The sequence below is a fragment of the Rhinopithecus roxellana genome, chromosome 16, assembly GCF_007565055.1.
Source record: "Rhinopithecus roxellana isolate Shanxi Qingling chromosome 16, ASM756505v1, whole genome shotgun sequence".
Lineage (NCBI taxonomy): Eukaryota > Metazoa > Chordata > Mammalia > Primates > Cercopithecidae > Rhinopithecus > Rhinopithecus roxellana.
The window spans coordinates 84,255,159-84,274,783 of record NC_044564.1 but is presented as its reverse complement, the minus strand read 5'-3'; the positions used below and the strand labels follow the sequence as shown (position 1 = coordinate 84,274,783).

The 19,625-nt window shown below is 41.0% G+C and overlaps 1 protein-coding gene across 2 annotated transcripts in view; it reads right to left on the bottom strand.

Annotated features, from left to right (window-relative positions):
* The window catches only part of ACO1 (aconitase 1), a 72,941-nt gene that overhangs the window by 24,009 nt on the left and 29,307 nt on the right, over positions 1-19,625 (bottom strand). For both annotated transcript variants that reach the window (XM_010354446.2, XM_030920286.1), the window contains 11 exons: positions 14,005-14,074; positions 13,691-13,874; positions 13,011-13,150; positions 11,167-11,338; positions 8,500-8,600; positions 7,267-7,383; positions 5,965-6,124; positions 4,214-4,349; positions 2,464-2,548; positions 1,403-1,559; positions 91-215 (listed from right to left, as the gene is read on the bottom strand). In XM_010354446.2, coding sequence (XP_010352748.1) covers positions 91-215; positions 1,403-1,559; positions 2,464-2,548; positions 4,214-4,349; positions 5,965-6,124; positions 7,267-7,383; positions 8,500-8,600; positions 11,167-11,338; positions 13,011-13,150; positions 13,691-13,874; positions 14,005-14,074 — 1,447 coding nt within the window. The remainder of the gene's footprint in view (positions 1-90; positions 216-1,402; positions 1,560-2,463; positions 2,549-4,213; positions 4,350-5,964; positions 6,125-7,266; positions 7,384-8,499; positions 8,601-11,166; positions 11,339-13,010; positions 13,151-13,690; positions 13,875-14,004; positions 14,075-19,625) is intronic.

Below are 19,625 nucleotides of genomic sequence, written 5' to 3'. Positions count from 1 at the left end.
CTCCCATTAGCCTTGAGGTCTGCAGACAGGACACAAAGGGAGCAGCTTTCCCTTAGATCCTCGGGTGGGGAGGGCAGTGTAGGAACTCACCTCTATTTTCTGATAGACTTCCTTAAACATCCCCGGGATGACATACTGACGCTCCACTGCCTGGATCTCATCTCTAGTCGGCCAGATATCTTTCAGAAATACCTGCTGTCCCTTTGCATTTACTCCTGGGGAAAAATTGTTTATTAATGAGAAAACTTTCTAATATGCAATTTTCATGATTATACACAGTCAAGCTTCGTTCTCCTTGGTAGTTATGTTCTATAAAGCCTGTGTGAATGCTGAATGACTGGATACGGAATCATTGCCACTAGACGAAATACAGGATTAGGTTCCTGGGAGCCTCTGGTCAGCAATCAATACATAACCTTGCTTCATGTGAGGTTTATTATTCACCTTATTTATTCACCTTATTTAATAGAAATTGTTGACTCACTGACATTAAACTTCCAGCCAAAAGCACTATAACTCTTCTGAATGAAGCCTATCTAAACACAATGCACATCACAGTCGGCTTGTGCTTCAGAACGCCAGACAGCACTTCAGGGCTATGCTCAAGGACCATTTTGAACAGCGAAATCACCACAAAAAGCACAAAAATGCAAAAAGCACGGCATTAAGTAGACCGAGCAAAGGATCCTTATATATCACATGAGAGCTGAAACAAGAAGTCAGAGTGGCGCCTTATCAGATCTCAGCATAGAACATGTATGTTGAGTGATAGAAAGTTTTCACCCCTTTGTGCTGGTCTGTGAATGACCGTGAACATACTACACGTATTGATTTGGGGGTTAAAATACATTTTAGTGATTAGGCAAATCTGCAAGTATAGAACTCACAAATAATGAGGATCAACTGTATGTCTAAAGTTATGATTTCCAAAAAGTAAATTTCAGGGACATTGTTTTCATATTATCTATTCGGCTTAGAACAGATTGAGGCTGGCAGAGCAAGCAAGCTGATCTGAAGAAAGGAGATATTGTATCATTTCTTTGGAATTCTGAGAAGTTGAAATATCTGCAGTATGTTTCTACAGAGTATATATTAAAACAACGCCTATCATTAAAGTGAGAGCTAGAAAGGGAGGAACTACAGAAGAAACCAGAATAGCAAGAGGTCTATTCCTTTTGGCACCTACTTTCCTTTCGTCATCCTTGACCCTCAGTAGATTCTTGTTTTAACTACTGCAGTTAAGTCTTAGCTGTATACTGGGGAATAAAGAAACGATTCTCTTCTTTGTCTTCTCCCTGGAGGTTCTATGCTTCATTTCTTATTAAGGAAAGCGGCAACTTTCTTCCAGTAATATTTCTGAATTCACTGGAAAAAAATTATGGCTGCACAAACAAAATCTTACCCAGTGGTTCTTTCTCAAAGTCGATTCTGATGGTCCCAGCAATTGCGTATGCTATTACTAAGGGGGGAGAAGCTAAATAGTTGGCCCGGGTGTTGGGGTGCACTCGACCTTCAAAATTCCTGTTCCCAGATAGTACTCCAACAGCTACAAGGTCTCCCTGTGTAAGGCAAGAGAAAAATCTGGTCATTAAAAGAGACTCACTAGGCTTCTTGTCTCAGACCATTTGCAAGAGTTTCCACATCGCAAGGATAGTCCTTTAAGTTGCCCTTTCACTTGGTTCTCTCCCACTAGAGGGGAAAAGGGTACATTGGGTGTCCCCGTGGGAGATACTCTGGGTCAAAGGAAGCAGAGACATGTTTAGTGATTTCTGCTCACGAGAAAATATCAGGTAGTTAGAAGGCAACATACTAGTTATTGCTGTCTGGGGCCCAAGAACAGGTGGGAAAGACCTAACAGTTGATAGCTAAAGGAAGTCACAATGACTTACGTAGATTCTATAATTAATGCAAAGCAAACCAAATAATATTTTTCAAGGTTCAGCATTTTTGGGACAAAAATCAAGCCAAAACAATTTAGTTTAGATTCATTTGTGTGGAGACTTGTCTCACTTTGAACCAATTTTCAAATTATCCAGGTTGGTGCAAAAGTAATTGTGGTCTTCATCACTGAAATGGCAAAATCACAGTTACTGTTGCACTAACTCAATACCTATAACAAACAGCTGTAGAGCTCTTTGTAGTCAAAACCAGCAAGTACTGAGCACTTACTGGAGTGCCAGACACTGCACTAAGTGACTTATGTTTATCATCATCTTAATTCTCACAACTCTATAAAACAGATACCATTATCAGATTCAATATACAGTTGTGAAAACCCAGGCACAGATAGGCTAATCAACTTGCCCAAGGTTACCCAGCTAGTAATTTTAGCTAAACTCAAAAGACCATACTCTAAACCACATCCCCTGCTTCCATGGACCTTCTTGAAAATACCAGCATTTTTGTCAAATTACATGAAAAGAAACAACTGCTCTGAAGACCTACAGGCACCTCTGCAATTACCTGTGTGATGGCTTCTACCACAGGTTCAGGTAAAGGCCCACTGTTGCCAATGCAGGTCATGCAGCCATAGCCCACCACGTCAAATCTAGGCACCAAGAGAGAAGCACAAAAAAAAAGAATAACTTTCAGTGAGCCTTTCTGCTGGCCACAGTTTCCAGAGACCACTGTTCAAAAAGGAATTGCAGTGCATGAACTAAGTTCAGTATAGTGCTATTTCTTAAAAGTTTCATTCTTGAGAGCATTCTGATATATCATACAGCATAAGAATACTATTCATATTTTTTACTTATAAAAAGGAATCAAATTGAATAAGCAACAATTTTAAAAGTTGAAATCATATATGCCATTTAATATCTTCATTAACTACTGTTACTGTATAATCCCAAGGAGATTTGAATTCTATGAGGCACATGAATAAAATGTAAGTCAGGAATAATATGGAAATTGGAGAAAGCGTATTTGGCAATGAATACGTTCATGCACTGCACAATGATGTTTCAGTTAGTGACAGACCACATATACACAACGGAGCTGACAAATTCCTATCACCTAGTGATGCTGCAGCCATCGTGATGTCACAGCGCAAGGCATTTCTTGTTTATGATGATGCTGGTATAAACAAACTCATGCTGATGTTTTATAGTTCTTTTACAGTGTACTCTTTTTAAAAAACAAAAAACAAAAAAAAACCAGTTAACTGTAAAATAGCCTCAGGAAGGTTCTTCAGGAAGTATTCCAGAAGGCATTATTATCATAGGAGATGACAGCTCCATGGATGCTATTGCCCCTGAAGACCTTCCAGTGGGACAGATGTGGAGGTAGAAGACAGTAATACTGACGATCCTGACCCGGCGTAGGCCTAAAGTGTGTGTTTATCTCTTAGGTTTTTTTTTTTTGTTTTGTTTTGTTTTTGAGACAGGGTCTTGCTGTCACCCAAACTGGAGTACAGTGGCATGATCATAGCTCACTGCAACCTCAAACTCTGGACTCAAGCCATCCTGCAGCCTCAGCCTCCTCAGTAGCTAGGACTACAGGCATGCACCACCATGCCTGGCTAATGGTTTAAATTTTTTTTTTTGTAGAAACAGGGGTCTCACTATGTTGTCCTGGCTGGTTTCAAACTCCTGGCTTGAAGCAATCCTCTTGCCTTGGCCTCTCAAAGCACTGATATTACAGGTGTGAGCTACTGGGTCCAGCCTGTCTTGGTTTAACAAAAAAGTTTAAAAAGTAAAAAAGTAAAAACTTCAAAAATAGAAAAAACCTTATGAAATAAAGATATAGAGAAAATATTGTGGAACAGCTATACAATATGTTTATTTTAAGCTAAGTGTTATAAGAGTCAAGAGTTTCAATAAACTTAAAAGTTTGTAAAATAAAAGTAAGCAACGGTTAACACTACTGAAGAAAGAAACTTTTTTAAGAATTAAGTTAGTGTAGCCTAAGTGTCCAGTGTTTACAAAGTCAACAGTAGTGTGCAGTAATGTCCTAGGCCTTCACGTTCCCTCTCCACTCATTCACTGACCCACCCAAAGCAACTTCCAGTCCTGCAAAGTCCATCCATGGTAAGTGCCCTCTAAGGCACTTACCTCTTTAGATGGAATGTAAGGGTTTAAGTCTACTACCATCTGATAAACGACTATGCAATTAGATATCATCAGATAATCTCACATCTGTTACAAGGTGACATAGCAAGATACATGAGGGATAAAATTCAACGAAAGCAATGGTGCAAAAGAAAACTCTCCCTCACCCAAGCTGAGACAGATAAGGCATGACGCCGCTTTCTTGTAGGTAGTAGGTGACCACGCCACTCCCAGGAGACAGGCTAGTTTTGATGTAAGGCATCACGTTCAGGCCAGCATCCACAGCTTTCTTTGCTAACAATCCTGTGAAATGGTAAACACAGATGCAGTGTGGGTGGCTGCCTGCTCTAGGTGCCAGGCACACTTCAGAAAAGAGCCTGATTTTCTTCAGTCTGCATTTCCTGCCACCACCTGACCATGCTCCCTTCCTGTTGGCACTATCTGCTGTTTTTGCTGCCAAACAGAAATCTAAACGCTCCCTGGCCAATGGTCATTTAGATGTATGCAGTAAACTCAAAACTAGGCAAGGAAATGAAGAAAGAGATTTGCTTACTTCTTTTTTAAGGAGATAAATCTAAAACCATTTAGGAATATATTACAAAATGAGTTTTTAATTTTTTTAGAGGGAAAATGATCTTTCTAATTATGTTTGATTTGGATGAAAATCATAATTGAAGGAGCCCTTTCTGTAACTATATCAACTGTGTGCTGGCTGGCAAGGAACAGTCAGCAGAGAAGTAAAAATCGAATGTTCAGATGTATCTTGAAGTGGAAGATCTGCTGGACTTTGGCAGATACAGAGACTGCTACTGGAACACTGGGTGCTCTGCCTTAGGAAGTATCACAGAAGTAACAAAAACATGAGCAGTGGGGGTGTGGGCATGAGGGGACAAAAAGCCACAGACAAGCTGGTGACTTGTCCACAGAAGAGTGGTTTGTGGCCAGGCGCGGTGGCTCAAGCTTGTAATCCCAGCACTTTGGGAGGCCGAGACGGGCAGATCACGAGGTCAGGAGATGGAGACCATCCTAGCTAACACAGTGAAACCCCGTCTCTACTAAAAAATACAAAAAAACGAGCCGGGCGAGGTGGCAGGCGCCTGTAGTCCCAGCTACTCGGGAGGCTGAGGCAGGAGAATGGCGTGAACCCGGGAGGCGAAGCTTGCAGTGAGCTGAGATCCGGCCACTGCACTCCAGCCTGGGCGACAGAGCAAGACTCCGTCTCAAAAAAAAAAAAAAAAAAAGAGTGGTTTGCTCCAGACCAGACAGGGAAAGCTTAGGTGGCAATATATGGGCTCAGGCAAAGAAGGTTTTCCTAATGCCTGTGTCTGCTTCATAGAAAGGAACTGTTGACACTGTCTGGTCTGTGGATGGATATAAGAGAAGCTTGGGGGATGACTAAAAACTTCGAAACTAAAGAGACCTTATAGTAAGGAAACCACGTATGTAAATGTTAACAACTTAACCAGAATTGTAGAACAGGTCAGCTGCCCCAGGTTTTATCAGCCAGTGCCCTGTGCCTCATTCAGAAACACCTCCCAGCATTCAAGTCAGAACTCAATCCTGCTGCTCAGGGCTTTCACGAAGAACAAAATCTGTGATAACGCTTTATTTTTCTTCCAAAGTCTGACATGAGAATGTAGGCTTTCTCAGAAATCCAGCTTCCTTTGCTTTCCTCTATTTATTTTCTGTGTTAATTCTCAAGACAGACTATTATGCAGTGTGCATTCTATTTTAGAAACTTTGCTTTGGACACTATTTATTGTGTAGATATTTATAGGCCAATAAATATCGGTATCTGGAAAAGATGAGGTTCAGGGAATTACACCTAGAACTCTGCTAAGGCCCTGGGCCCTGTCTCAGGCTATTTCCACCTACACACGTGTATGATGACCATGAGGATGGAGTCAAATGCACTTACCTGCCCCTAACATCACAGACGGATTACTGGTGTTTGTGCAGCTCGTAATGGCAGCAATGACCACAGAACCATGAGCAAGGGTGAATTCAGTGTTATCATAGGTAAAGGTCTTATGGTCATTATGATGTTCGGGAGCAACTTGGAATCCTTTAAATCCTTGCTAAAAGAAGAAAAAATATGTATTATATAGAAATATGTTTATATAAGATATACATATATCTGGCTAGAGGAAAAAACCTACATATCGTCAGTGGTTCTCACTTTAGAAGAAAGAATACTTTGGTAAGTATAATTTTAAAGGCCAATTCTGCAAGTAAACTCTGAACTACTACAGAAAAATCACTCATTTTAAATCTTTACGAAAAGCAGTCATGATATCTGAGTCTTACTCTGCACTGAAATTAATAACAATTACTTCCTTCCCACCTCAAAAATGTAAATGCTAAAACTACAAATTTAAAGTTAGTCTAAATTGAACTCAATGACTTTATTGTACAGTTTAATGGATAGGGACTGATTAAGACTATGGATTCTAACCTTACGGAAATTTAGAAAAAGGTGCTATGTTGACCAGATTCAACTAATCGTGATCAACAGTGCAAACAAAGTACAACGGAATATTTGGCATAATATTGGTGTCGCACAGATAAAATCCATCATACATCTTAATCATTCCTTTGGGAAATGTTCATTGAAAATCTACTGCATATAAGATACTGTGCTAGGTACCTTGTGGGCTCCCAACGTGATTCAGACACAAATCCTGTTCTCAAAGCTACAGTCTAGTAACAGAAATCATACATGCAAATAAAATACCAACAATGTAAGTTAAAGAATATGGAACGCTATCAAAGTGTTTCAGACCAAGCACCATGAAGTGTCCAATAAGGAAAGGTGACTTTCTGCTATGAGATTCTGAGAACCCAATGCAGAGTAGCTGATATCTGAACAAAGTTTTATGGAGTTCACAGAACAGAATATGATGAGTTGGAGAAGAGACTTTCAGGCAGGGAGGGGCATGCACAAAGGTACAACAGTTAGAAAACCTTGGGTGAGTAAACAGTGTGGTGAGGGTCCTGCGAAAAGCAGACGTGCTCAAAAAGGTGGATTGAGTTGTGTTTATGATGGCTCTTGCTGCTTGGCTCGTGGTAATGGAGGAAGTCATTAAGGATTTCAGAAGGGAGAATAAACACCCTCAAGCATCAGGCTGTAGGAAGATTCATGTCAAGTGGGATGAAAGCCTGGACACTGAATCACCGGGGTAGAGTCCAGAGGATTCAACCTCTTCCCACAGGCCCCTACCTTGGCTCCAAGGCAGCTCTCAAAATCCTTTTTCATGTCAGACACAGCAACTTTGTCCTGAGGCCTTTTGGGTCCACTACAGCAAGGCACTACTGTTTTCAAATCTAATTCCACAACCTGTTGACCCCAAAGAAAAGAAATTACAGAATTTATATTATACCCACAAAGAGGAAATTCAAAGTATGCCAGAAAATTTAAAACATCACAACCATAAAAATAAGCAAATAAACTACCACATTCAAAAACAAGGAAGCCAATGTTTCTCTTAATTCTCTCAATTAATCTTAAGCGATTAATTTCACAAGATCATGATGGGCACTTAAGTAGCAGGAGACAGGCAGGCAGCCTTGGCATCTCTCAGAAAGAACAGGGTGGGTGCTGCAGAGGCCCAGTGTCCTCCACTCACCCATCCTTGGAGGCAGCTCATCGCGCTTTGTATGGCTAAGTTAGGTTGAAGGTGGGTTATCTATGGAAATCATACATAAACCATTACACTTCTAAGGTGATTTGGGAGGGATGCAGCCATTAAGTTATCCACGCCAGGAAGTGGGCCTTAGTCTAATTGAATATTTCCTTTCCTCAGTGTAATAAGAAACCAAACAAGGGTCGCAGGTCTAGTTTACCTTGTGGTCTAGAAAAATGTGGATTCAGTTTACTGACATGTTTGTACCTTCACTTCTTTCTAGGTCTATAATAATGATGGTTTAGCCTTTCAACAGCTCTTGTTCCATTAGTGAAGTCTTTTGAGTTTTCTTTATATTTCAATAGATTTTTGAGGAACAGGTGGTGTTTGGTTACATGAATAAGTTCTTTAGTGGTGATTTCTGAGATTTTGGTGTATCCATCACCTCAGCAGTATACATCGTACCCCATGTGTAATCTTTTATCCTTCACCTCCCTCCCACCCTTTCCCGAGTCCCCAAAGTCCATTGTATCATTTTTATTCCTTTAGCAGTCTTTCAGTGGTCTTCCACATTAAGAGGCATGAATCAGTAGTTCAAATGGGGGGGGACACTTAACTTACAATGATTAAGCCAGTAGGAATGTAAGAAATTATATTATTCTGTTATGTTTACAATTTCCTTATCCTTTTGGTTTTTCAACCTTTTAACAGTCCGTTCTTTTGTAATGCCTTGGCAGTGACTAATTTCCTACCAGTGCATTCCCCCAAGAAAAAACACAACTAAAATCGCAGGCTTGCAGAAGAGGAAATACATGCGCAGTGGAAGGCACCTGGGTGAAGTCTGGGTCTTGAGAAGGGTCATTGAAATCTCGAAACATTCCTACAGCCTGAAGATATTTTTTAATGTACTGTACTTTTTCTTCATCACGACCTAAAAGGCATTTTAAGGAATAACAAATAACATAGGTTAGTATTTCCTGGTTGAAGTTTATAAACTGATACTTCCATCAGCAATTATGTAAGTACACAACATACGCTGCACTTACACACACACCAATGGCTCTGTCGATTTTTCGGCTTCCACGCTAATGGTTTAACTCTCCCCCTGATGCTGCTTTTTATTAGGGGCCATTGATGAATGTGCTGTTCCTATCAAAGTGACTGTTTTCTGAAAAAGATTCTGGTTCTATCTACAGATAACCCCCCCTTTTTGGGTATAGCCTTTAATTAAGAGAATCTTGCGCCTGAGCTAATTGTGAAAGCATGCCTATGCATTTGCCTTCAACTGGCCACAAAGACTCAGCATTCCACATGATTTTACTGTTAAAATTAAAACCCATCCCAACCCCACCCGAAACCATTGGCTACTGAGCACTTTCTGGGCACTGTGCCCTAAACCTTTTAAATGTATTACCTCAATCTCTAATCCTTTATCACAGTCTTATGATACAATTATTATTCCCATTTATAGATGAGGAAATAGTGGCTCAAGAAGACTAAGTAACTTTCTCATGTAACACAGCCAGTAAACGGCAGAACCAAAATCCAAACCTGAGCTTGACCTAGAAGTTCAAAGTCTTAACTCAGGATGCTGCATCACTAGGAATATGACCTTGAGCCCTTTGCTATTTAACTCTTATCAAGATTCCGGTGTAGGAGATAATACTCATGAAGTATGACCAACGGACATGCCGTCCACAGTTTCTCTGATGGTTAGAAACAGAAGGTTTGATCCTTTGGCCTACCACTGATCAGAATTTTTTGTTTGTCTGCTTGTTTTAGCTGAATTGTAAACGTCATTAGCTCTCAGCACAGACCTCATAAAAGACAGCTGTATGAGCTTCACTAAAGTATTTGTATCCTGACCTGTTGTTGAGCCCGCTGTTTACTACACCCCATGCCATGCTCTTCATGAAGATGAACAGGAGAAATGTCTCTCAGGGTTTATTGTGAGAAAGGGCTACACTCTTCTGAACCAATATGTTTGTTTCAATTTAATAGATGTTACAAATTTGGCACTGGATCACCAAGAAGTATAATGGCCACCTGCAGCACCACGGGAACTAACCAGTTAACCTTCCCTCTAGATCCATCTCAAAGCTTTTGCCCCTCTATCCAGCACACTATCCCTTCTCTTCTTTAAGTTGAATCCCTCAATTATTTATTCTGTTCTTTTAGTTCTTTATCTTTTTCACTTAAAATCCTTTGGGGGAAAAAAGATGTATTAATCAATTTCAATATGCTTATATTTAATAAAAACTTTTTTTAAATAAACTTTTTCATCACAATCTTTGCTATTTCTAGAGGAATTTCCTCAGGCTATGGGAGAAGACTAAGATTTATTTGGAGTCTGTAAGATTCTCATGAAACCCTTCCCGTGGCTATCCCTTCACTTCATCCAGACATCTGCACAAGCACCTCTGGGGTACTTCAGCCACCTCCCTTTTCTTTTTCATTATATCACACTTACACATTTGTTCACTTGTTCACTGTCCTCCCTCGTCACTAGAAAGTAAGCTACCTGATGGCAGGGACTTTATTTTATAATCTTGTTCACTGCCATATCTTTGGGAACTAGACCAGATGTTGATAATTTGCTAAATGAATGACTGAATGAAGAGTTAATGTTTTTAAATTGAGAAACACATTTTATAGCTTTCTCAAAGTTAAAAGTCAAATTTCTAAAAATACACAGTTAAAGATCTGTCAATGATTTAAAATGCCTTCATATGCAGCCTCTCATTTCTTTTCTTTTCTTTTTTTTTTTTTTTTTGAGACAGTCTTTCTCTGTTGCCTAGGCTGGAGTGCAGTGGTGCGAGATCAGCTCACCACAACCTCCGCCTCCCGGGAGTTTCACCATGTTGGCCAGGCTGGTCTCAAACTCCTTACCTCAGGTGATCTGCCTGTCTTGGCCTCTGAAAGTGGTGGGATTGCAGGAGTGAGCTACCGTGCCTGGCCTCATTTCATTTTTTGGACATCCCTGAGAGGGGTGTTGCAGAGTGCTGTTCCTGTTTGGAGCCAGGCAGTTGCAGGGTTGGCTTCTGACTCTGCTATTTATTAGCCTTGGGTATGAACACTTCTCTGATCCTCAGTTTTCTCTAATGTTAATTAACTAGTCAATCAACCTACCCTACAGATTTGTAAAGAGGTTGACAGCAAATACATACCAGGTACCTGGTACACAGCAAGTACCCAACAGACAGCAGTAACCATTACTAAGATCACTTGTTTAATGTCAAAAAAGCTAGTAGTAGAGGACCAGTATAAATATCCAGGCTTCTGTAATCTCTGAGCTCTTTCTATTGGCCATACCATCTCTATCTCATATTAACTCCTTAAATCCCAAAAACCCATTTTGACTCCATGGAGAAAAAAAAAAATTGTATAACTGTAATCCAGTGCCTTCTGTTGGGCAGAGGCAGAAGGCAGTGCTCAGATTCTCAGTGTTTCATTGAACTTTTACAAAGAGCCCTGTGCTTTCAGGGCCCTTCACTTACCTGTTTGTACCAGGTATGTGATACTAACTTCGTCAACTGGGAAAAAGGCAGCAGTTGCTCCGTACTCTGGACACATGTTAGCAATTGTAGCTCGGTCAGCAATGGACAACTGGGCTACTCCTGGCCCGAAGAACTCGACAAATCTGCCCACCACCCCAACCTGGCGGAGGTGCTAAACAGCAGAAACAACAGAAAAGTTGGAGATCTGACGGCCCACATTCAAAATGCAGAACTACCATCTTGTACTTCTTATAAGCTAGTCTTGTCAGTAAACCCAAATAATACATTAGCCCAACACATTTGTGATCACTTTCAAAACTTAAAAAGCAATGCCAACTAAATGCAACATGGTATCCTGGATTGAATTCTGGAGCAGAAAAGGGACATTACTGAAAAAACTGGTAAAGCCTGTAGTTAAGAGTACCACACCAATGTTAACTTCTTAGTTTTGATAAACGTGCCATGGTTATTTAAGATGTTAACATTATGGGAAGCTGGGAGAAAGATAACAGGAATTCTCTGTACTCTTTATACTAACTCTCCTATAAATCTAAGATGATGTCAAATAGTTCTTATTTATAAAAAGACAAAGTGTGCCCAAAATACAAATGATATTAAGAAAAATATTTCAAAATGAGAAACATTCTCTTTCCCTCTCTAATGAGATCATTGGAAGCATCTGGAAGTGTTAGGTATTAAATTCTTTCAACCTAAATATCTACCTGCACTAGTTAAGAAAATAACTTTTCAAAGGCATAATGAACAAAATTCATGCTACAAGTATAAGTCAAATGTAACCAAAAGATCCCCATATCTTTTCCACGCAAGGCACCAGTAGGGAGTGAGGCCACAGTGACTGACTTAGCTCCGCATAAAGCCAGTTTCTAGCCACAACCACATAGATGGGCTCTTTTGGTTATATGGGATTCTGCCAAATTTTGTGAGGAAGTCCTGTAGTATTCCACATTTGAAGAATAGTGCACAGACATTTGTGATAAGCTATGCCATTCAAATAAATCCAATTCCAAATTTCACAAAAATTAAATCAAACGGAAATGTGTTTTGCACTTTAACAATAGTGTGTCCGTGCAAAAGACCCCAGCCTCCAAACTATAAAAGCAGAAAAAATTATGTTTGTGATCATTAAAAACCATTGCTTTTCCAAGCGTCTTCCAAAATGAAATGGCCTTCTTTTTACAAAACAAATAAATCACAGAAAAGATGATCTCCTCTAACAGCTACAGAAAAAGCCTAATACTTTCCAGCTTGGTGACATATGTTACAATAATGTAACTTATAATACAGAGAAGAGAATTTAAAAAGTAAAACTCTATTTATGGAACTACCTTGCTATTTGCATAAAAGGAAGAACCATGTGGAAAACATGTAGTGAAAGCATAAACACAAACACGGGAATGATTCTTACAACCTCAGGATAGTGATTATTTCTAGAAATGGGGAATGTGGCTATAGCCACAGATATTACATATTTCTTTAAAAACAGAGAGCTTTGAAGCAACTATGACAAAATGGTATCCTCTGTTAAATCTAGGTGGTGGGCATATGAATGCCATCTTAATTTCTGTATCATTGAACTATTTCACAGTTTAAAAATTTTCCTTTAAGAAAAAGATCAATGCAGCAATACTAGAAGAAAATAAACATAATTATCTAAACTTAACAAAGAATACTCCCCTTACCTCATCTCCTTTTAAAATCATCAACCTGGTTTCCTAGCATTGCTAGAGCACTTGGAAACCAAAAAAATTCCATTATTTATTCCCTCCATTGGAAAGCTATAATTGCGACTTTCCAAGACCACAGAAGAGGTTGCATATTGTTACCTTGGTAATGGTGAGCACGATGTCAGTGGATGTTACCAGAGGGTGGGGCTTCCCCATCAGCCTATAGCCAATCACCTGAGGAAGCACCATACTGATTGGCTGACCCAGCATGACAGCTTCTGCTTCAATACCACCAACACCTGCAATGAACGGGCATGACCGGAAAAATGTTTTCATCACTCCTTACTCTATCTCTCAGGTATAAATTGAGTGACATTAACAGGTAATAAACCCAGTTACAATGTTTAATTGGTACAGAGTTATGTTTCTATAAAGAACAGCTGTTTTTTCTCTATTTTCCTTTATAGAATTTTTAAACAAGTGTTTCTCAAAGCATGGTCCCCCAAACACCTGTATCAAAATCCCCTCGGTGCCACATGCAAAGAAGAGTAAGCTTTGGGAGTCTCTGTTGTTAACATCCCAGGTGATTTTCATGTATGCTAAATGTCCCTAACCCCTTGCTCCTGCTCATTCTTCCAAGTATAATTACTGAGTGCCTGCTAGGTGCAAAGTGATTCTCTTGGCACTGGAAAAACACCAGTGACAAAACTGACAAAAATACCTCTCGGAAACTTGTGGTCATGTAAATTCATGTTACTGAGATGTAATAGAATCAAAGTGAATTAAAGTGCATGCCCCAAAACAGCATATATGGAATAGAAACCTGGAAGAACACTCACCCCAACCAAGAATGCCCAAGCCATCAATCATGGTAGTGTGCGAGTCTGTGCCCACGAGGCTGTCTGGGTAATAATATCCATCCTGATCAAATACCACTCTTGCCAAATATTCCAAATTCACCTGGTGGATGATTCCTGAGCCAGGGGGAATAATCCTCATGTTGTGAAAAGCCTGGGAACCCCACTGGGATTGACAAATGGAAAGAACACTATGAACACGTGAAGTACTTCTACTCAGCCCATCTTCTTGGCATCTCTCCCTCGTACCCCACATACAAAGAAAACCAAACGATGGAACCAGACCCTGCCCATACCTTTAAAAATTCAAATCGCTCTCTATTTCTTTCAAATTCCAGGTCTTGATTCTTCTGTAAACTGTCTGCCCTGTCAGAGAGAAAAATTAAATGTATACAATTTGAGGCTTAACATGTTCGTGGTCAAATTTATGGGTGGTGAAGAAACAAAATGGAATTGCATCTCCTTGCTTGCTGAGTGATAATTTCACTCGTGACTACTTACAGTGTGGAATAGGAGAGGTAACTAGTGAAAGTAAAAAGAGTAATTATTGTTTGGTTCAAGTGATTCCTACAAGGCCTTTAAATATGGTAGGCAGAAAACATGGAACTGAATTCAAGTTAAAACTAATCTAATCATAGTCTGACTCTTAGGAACAGACTCAAGACATTATATGACAACAGCAGCTTGGACATTTAAAGCACTCTTGTTTCTATACTCCTCATTCATGACCTCATTATAACACCTCTCTGACCTGGGCTGTGTCTGGGTTGGCATTTTCCTCTCTATGTTGGGAGATGGAAAACTAGCAATGCTGACAGGATCGGTACCTTATAGAATCATAATCTCCTGTGTGTAGGACCACGGTTTATGAGGAAGATGGTGTCACCTGATAACGTCTGTGAACCACAGATTATACACTAAGATTTACTCAAAGTCATTCAGTCCATCAGGACAATATAGGGCACCAAGATGATTTTCTAGGATTTTAAAAATCAAACTGCATTGTTTTGAGTCAAGGTAGAATAAGTCGGCCAGGCGCGGTGGCTCAAGCCTGTAATCCCAGCACTTTGGGAGGCCGAGACGGGCGGATCACGAGGTCAGCAGATTGAGACCATCCTGGCTAATACGGTGAAACCCCGTCTCTACTTAAAAATACAAAAAACTAGCCGGGCGACGAGGTGGGCGCCTGCAGTCTCAGCTACTCGGGAGGCTGAGGCAGGAGAATGGCGTAAACCCGGGAGGCGGAGCTTGCAGTGAGCTGAGATCCGGCCACTGCACTCCTGCCTGGGTGGCAGAGCAAGACTCCGTCTCAAAAAAAAAAAAAAAAAAAAAAAAGGTAGAGTAAGTCATAGTCACAAGATCGCAGATTCAGCACACAAAATGTGCTTGTAAAGTATGTGTCATAGGATTGAGTGAACACAGGAAAGGCTAGTAAAATTCACAGCTAAGACCAAAGTCAGACTTCATTAATTAATGAAGTACTCGATAACTACTTTCTAGTACCCAGTAGTTAACACTTATTGACACTACTAGGAGCCAGCAACTATTCTAAATGCTTTATGTTAATTTTCTCATTCAGTCTCCATAATATCCCTTTGAGTCAGGTGCAACTAATAGCCACATTTTTCAAGTGGGGAAACTGAGACACGGAGAGGTTAAGAAACTTGCTCAGGACCACAGAAACTAGTAAATGGTGGAACTGGGATTGAAACCCAGGCCGTCTGACTCCCGAGTTGACACAATCCTTTAATCCCTATACCACACAGCCTTCCTGTCATAGTTACAGAGACTGTGGCAGTAATGGTGGCAGTGCTAGTAACACCACCACAGTAACAGCAAGAGCTAAAAGGCAACATTACGTTATGGGCACTCAGAGCTTTACAAATGTGAACTCATCATCACAACCCCTCACGTAAATACTACTGTCATCCTCAGTGTCTGGAAGCAGCAGCTGATACTACTGTCTTCCTCAGTGTCTGGAAGCAGCAGCTGAGGCACAGAAAGGTTAAAGTTGTCCGAAGTTAGATGATAACACAGTACTGTTATCTGAGCCGAGGTCTGACTTGCCCTGGGGCTTTCTGCTTTGACCATGATACTCTGCTTCTCACCCACTCTGATCATCCACCCTCCCAGAGCCTGCCATGTGCTACATGCTGAAAATGCAATGGTGCGAAAGCTGCGTGCTCACTGCCCACTGTTGCACTGAGTTTGGTGAGAGGGCAACTGCAAAAGAATGCAATCATCACTGCCTGGTATGGGAAGCACAGGGTGCCATGGGAGCACTTGGAATGGGCCATGAACTCAGCCAGGGGTGGGGGTTGAGGGGACTGGAATGCTTTCCAGAAGGACATGGTATCAATGTAGTCTGAAGGATGACGGTAAGTCAGCCTGAGCAAGATGGTCAGGCACTCCTTGGGGAAAAAAAGGACTGGAAGCACGTGTTATTTACCTCATAGAAAACACATCTGGAGCCGGGCACAGTGGCTCATGCCTGTAATCCCAGCACTTTGGGAGGCTGAGGTGGGCAGATCATGAGGTAAGGAGTTCAAGACCAGGTTGGCCAACATGGTGAAACTCCGTCTCTACTAAAAATAGAAAAATTAGCCAGGCGTGGTGGCGTGCGTCTGCAATCCCAGTTACTCAGGAGGCTGAGGCAGGAGAATCACTTGAACCTGGGAGGCAGAGGATGCAGTGAGCTGAGATCACACCATTGCACTCCAGCCTGGGCGAAAGAGCGAGACTCTGTCTCAAAAAAAAAAAAAGAAAAAAGAAAAAGAAAACATAGTTGGCTACCACACTGACTTTTCTTTCTCTTGATATCAGTATTCTCCAAGACAAGTGTTGGTTGCTTTAATAGGATCATTTCCAGAGACTGCCTTACAGGGGTCTACAAACTAGCCCATGGGCCAAATGTGGTCCAATGCCCATATACGCGTGGCCCTCAAATGAAGGATGATTTTTACATTTTTAAAGGCTGGGGTGTTGGGGGGGAAGAATATGTGACAGAGACAGCATGTAGCCAGCAAAGCCTAAAGTATTTGCTATTGGCCTTTTCTAGAAAAAGTCTGCAGATCCCTGCCTGAGTGAATGAGTGTCTGTGAATGTGTGTACATGTTCGAGAAGAGCAAAAGAAAGAGAGAAAGGAGGGACCCCAGGATAGCAGAAAAAGGCAGGACACCTGCACTGACACCAGCATCAGCAGACTCTGTGGACCCTCTGGACGAGACACAGCTACTCCTCAAGGCCCTCATCTCGACCTTCTCAATAGAATGCTGAGTGCTGCGTCCCTCCAGTTCCCACCTGTCTCTATATCCAGATCTATGTTTCCAGTGTGTTTTGGGCATGCGCATCAAGAATACTTCAGGCACCACAAACTCAACGGGTCAAACCCTGATGCTGGGCTTTCTTTCCTAAATCTGTTCCTCTTCCCTGTCTGTCCATATCTAATGAGCTCTTTTCCCACCACTTAGTACCTATAGCTATCAAGGTATTTATTCCAGAAATAGCCTCCCAACTAGCTGCCCTGCAATCTACCTTTGCAATCTACCTTTGGTATGGTCACCTGAATCATTTCTAAAATATAAATCATCACAAACCAGTTTGAATCTACCAATGGCTTCCCATTTTCTAATAAAGTAAAAATTCCTTGTCTTAAAAACCCAAGTCCTTCAACCTGAACTCAGCCATCCTTTATAAGCTCTCTCCTAGCCTCCAGTCCAAGCTCTCAGCTTCAGCCGCACTGTAGTCAGCATGCTCTTCCCACCCCCACTTTCCTCATGCCTTTGCATGCTCTATTTGTGCTGAGTGGAAGGTCTTTTCCAGCTCTTCTCTCCTTGGTAAACAGGCTTCAGGATCCAGATCAGGTGACACTCCTTGAAAAACCTGCAGACTCCCCAGATCAGGATGATTTGCCCCTTCTCCGTGGTGACTACACTTACCAACTGCATGAAAGCTGTGTGTTCACTAATTTCTCTCCCCTTCTAAACTATAACCTGTTTCTGGAATAAATACTGGCACGTAATAGATCTGCTAAATGGATTTAATTTTTTTTAAAAAAAGGAAAGCATCTCTGACATTGATTTCTAGCACTACAGATGAGATCATAACCACATGTGGCCCCTGCCTCTCCTCCCCATCTCTTTTGCTATACTGTGAGCACTTATGGACTGCTAGTCATTGTCCCTGATCTTCTACCCTCCAGCACCAGGAGGATGACAGAGCTTCTCACAGCAGAAGCATGACTGATGACTGATGCGAGAACGTTTACCCCAGAAAATGCTGGGGGTATCAGTTTGATGGAAGTAACATGTTCGTTCATAGGACGTGCAGAAGCCAGAAATGCTTAGACTGTTTCATGATACAGTAATTCCAGGTAAAACCCTATTTACTCAGGAAAACAAAACATCTATTATATGGAGCTTGGCTCAATTAGCCTAGTTCTAGTTACTGGAATGAATAAATAGACCTAGCATTCAGAATTTTCTACCACTCAGAACTTTCCTAAATTAGTCTAATCTAGTGAGCTTTTAATAAGGTCTCTAAACGTGAATGGCCTCACAGACTAAAGAGGAAATTTCTTAGTTACTTAATTTGAATTCAGAATTGAATGTAGTTCAGTTTCTGAGAATTACATTTAATGGAGCTCCAGAAATTCACAGACAGTATTAACATGGAGATAGTTTTCACATTAATGAAATCTGGTCAGAAACTGTTATGAAATTCTTTTTTTTGAGACTAAGTCTTGGTGTGTCGCCCAGACTGGAGTGCAGTGGCGCAATCTCGGCTCACTGCAAGCTCCGCCTCCCGGGTTCACACCATTCCCTAGCCTCAGCCTCCCAAGTAGCTGGACTACAGGCGCCTGGTACCACGCCGGCTAATTTTTGTATTTTTAGTAGAGACGCAGGGCTTCACCATGTTAGCCAGGATGGTCTCAATCTCCTGACCTCGTGATCTGCCCGCGTTGGCTTCCCAAAGTGCTGGGATTACAGGCGTGAGCCACCGCGCCCGGCCACTGTTATGAAATTCTTGTTGAAGGAGCAACAAAAAAAAAAAAGGTGAGGTAACTTTGTAAAATATCACAATAATGTGTTAAAACTTCAACTTCTAAAGAGGGTGTGAAGCTAATTAGTATTATTCAAACTAGGCAAAGGGCTTATAAACATTTAACTGAGATATTTACCACTCTACCACAGTGTACCCAGTTTTTCTCACTCATTTCTAGAAATAGAGCTGGAAATTAGCTCACAGCACACAGTTTCACAGAGTTGAGACATCACGTTTAATTCCTTACAAAAATGAGGAGAGAGATCATGAGGTTAAACTGCAAAAAAAACTCAAGAAATAAAAACAAAATACCACCAATAAAAACACTTCTAAAATAAATGTTTTTTTTTTTTTTTGAGATGGAATCTCACTCTGTCACCAGGCTGGAGTGCAGTGGCACAATCTCGGTTCACTGCAACTTCCACCTCCTGGATTCAAGCGATTCCCCTGCCTCAGCCTCCTGAGTAGCTGGGACTACAGGCACACACCACCATGCCTGGCTAATTTTTTGTATTTTAGTAGAGACATGGTTTTACCATGTTGGACAGGATGGTCTTCATCTCCTGACTTTGTGATCTGCCTGCCTCAGCCTCCCAAAGTGCTGGGATTACAGGCGTGAGCCACCATGCCCGGCCAGTATTCGCTCTAATTTTATATATATATGTGGGTTTGCTAGATTTGGTTATCAATCTAGGTCAAAGCTCACTCTTGGATTTCGCTGTTTTTGTTTTCAGTACATGATGTAAATGAAAAAGGTCTACAAAAAATTGAAACCTGTTGATTAGAGTCAAGGTCTAAAAAAAAAAAAAAAAATTACAGTGAACTTGGTGATGACCCAAGTTTAAGATGTATTAACAGTAATGAGCTCTTTGAA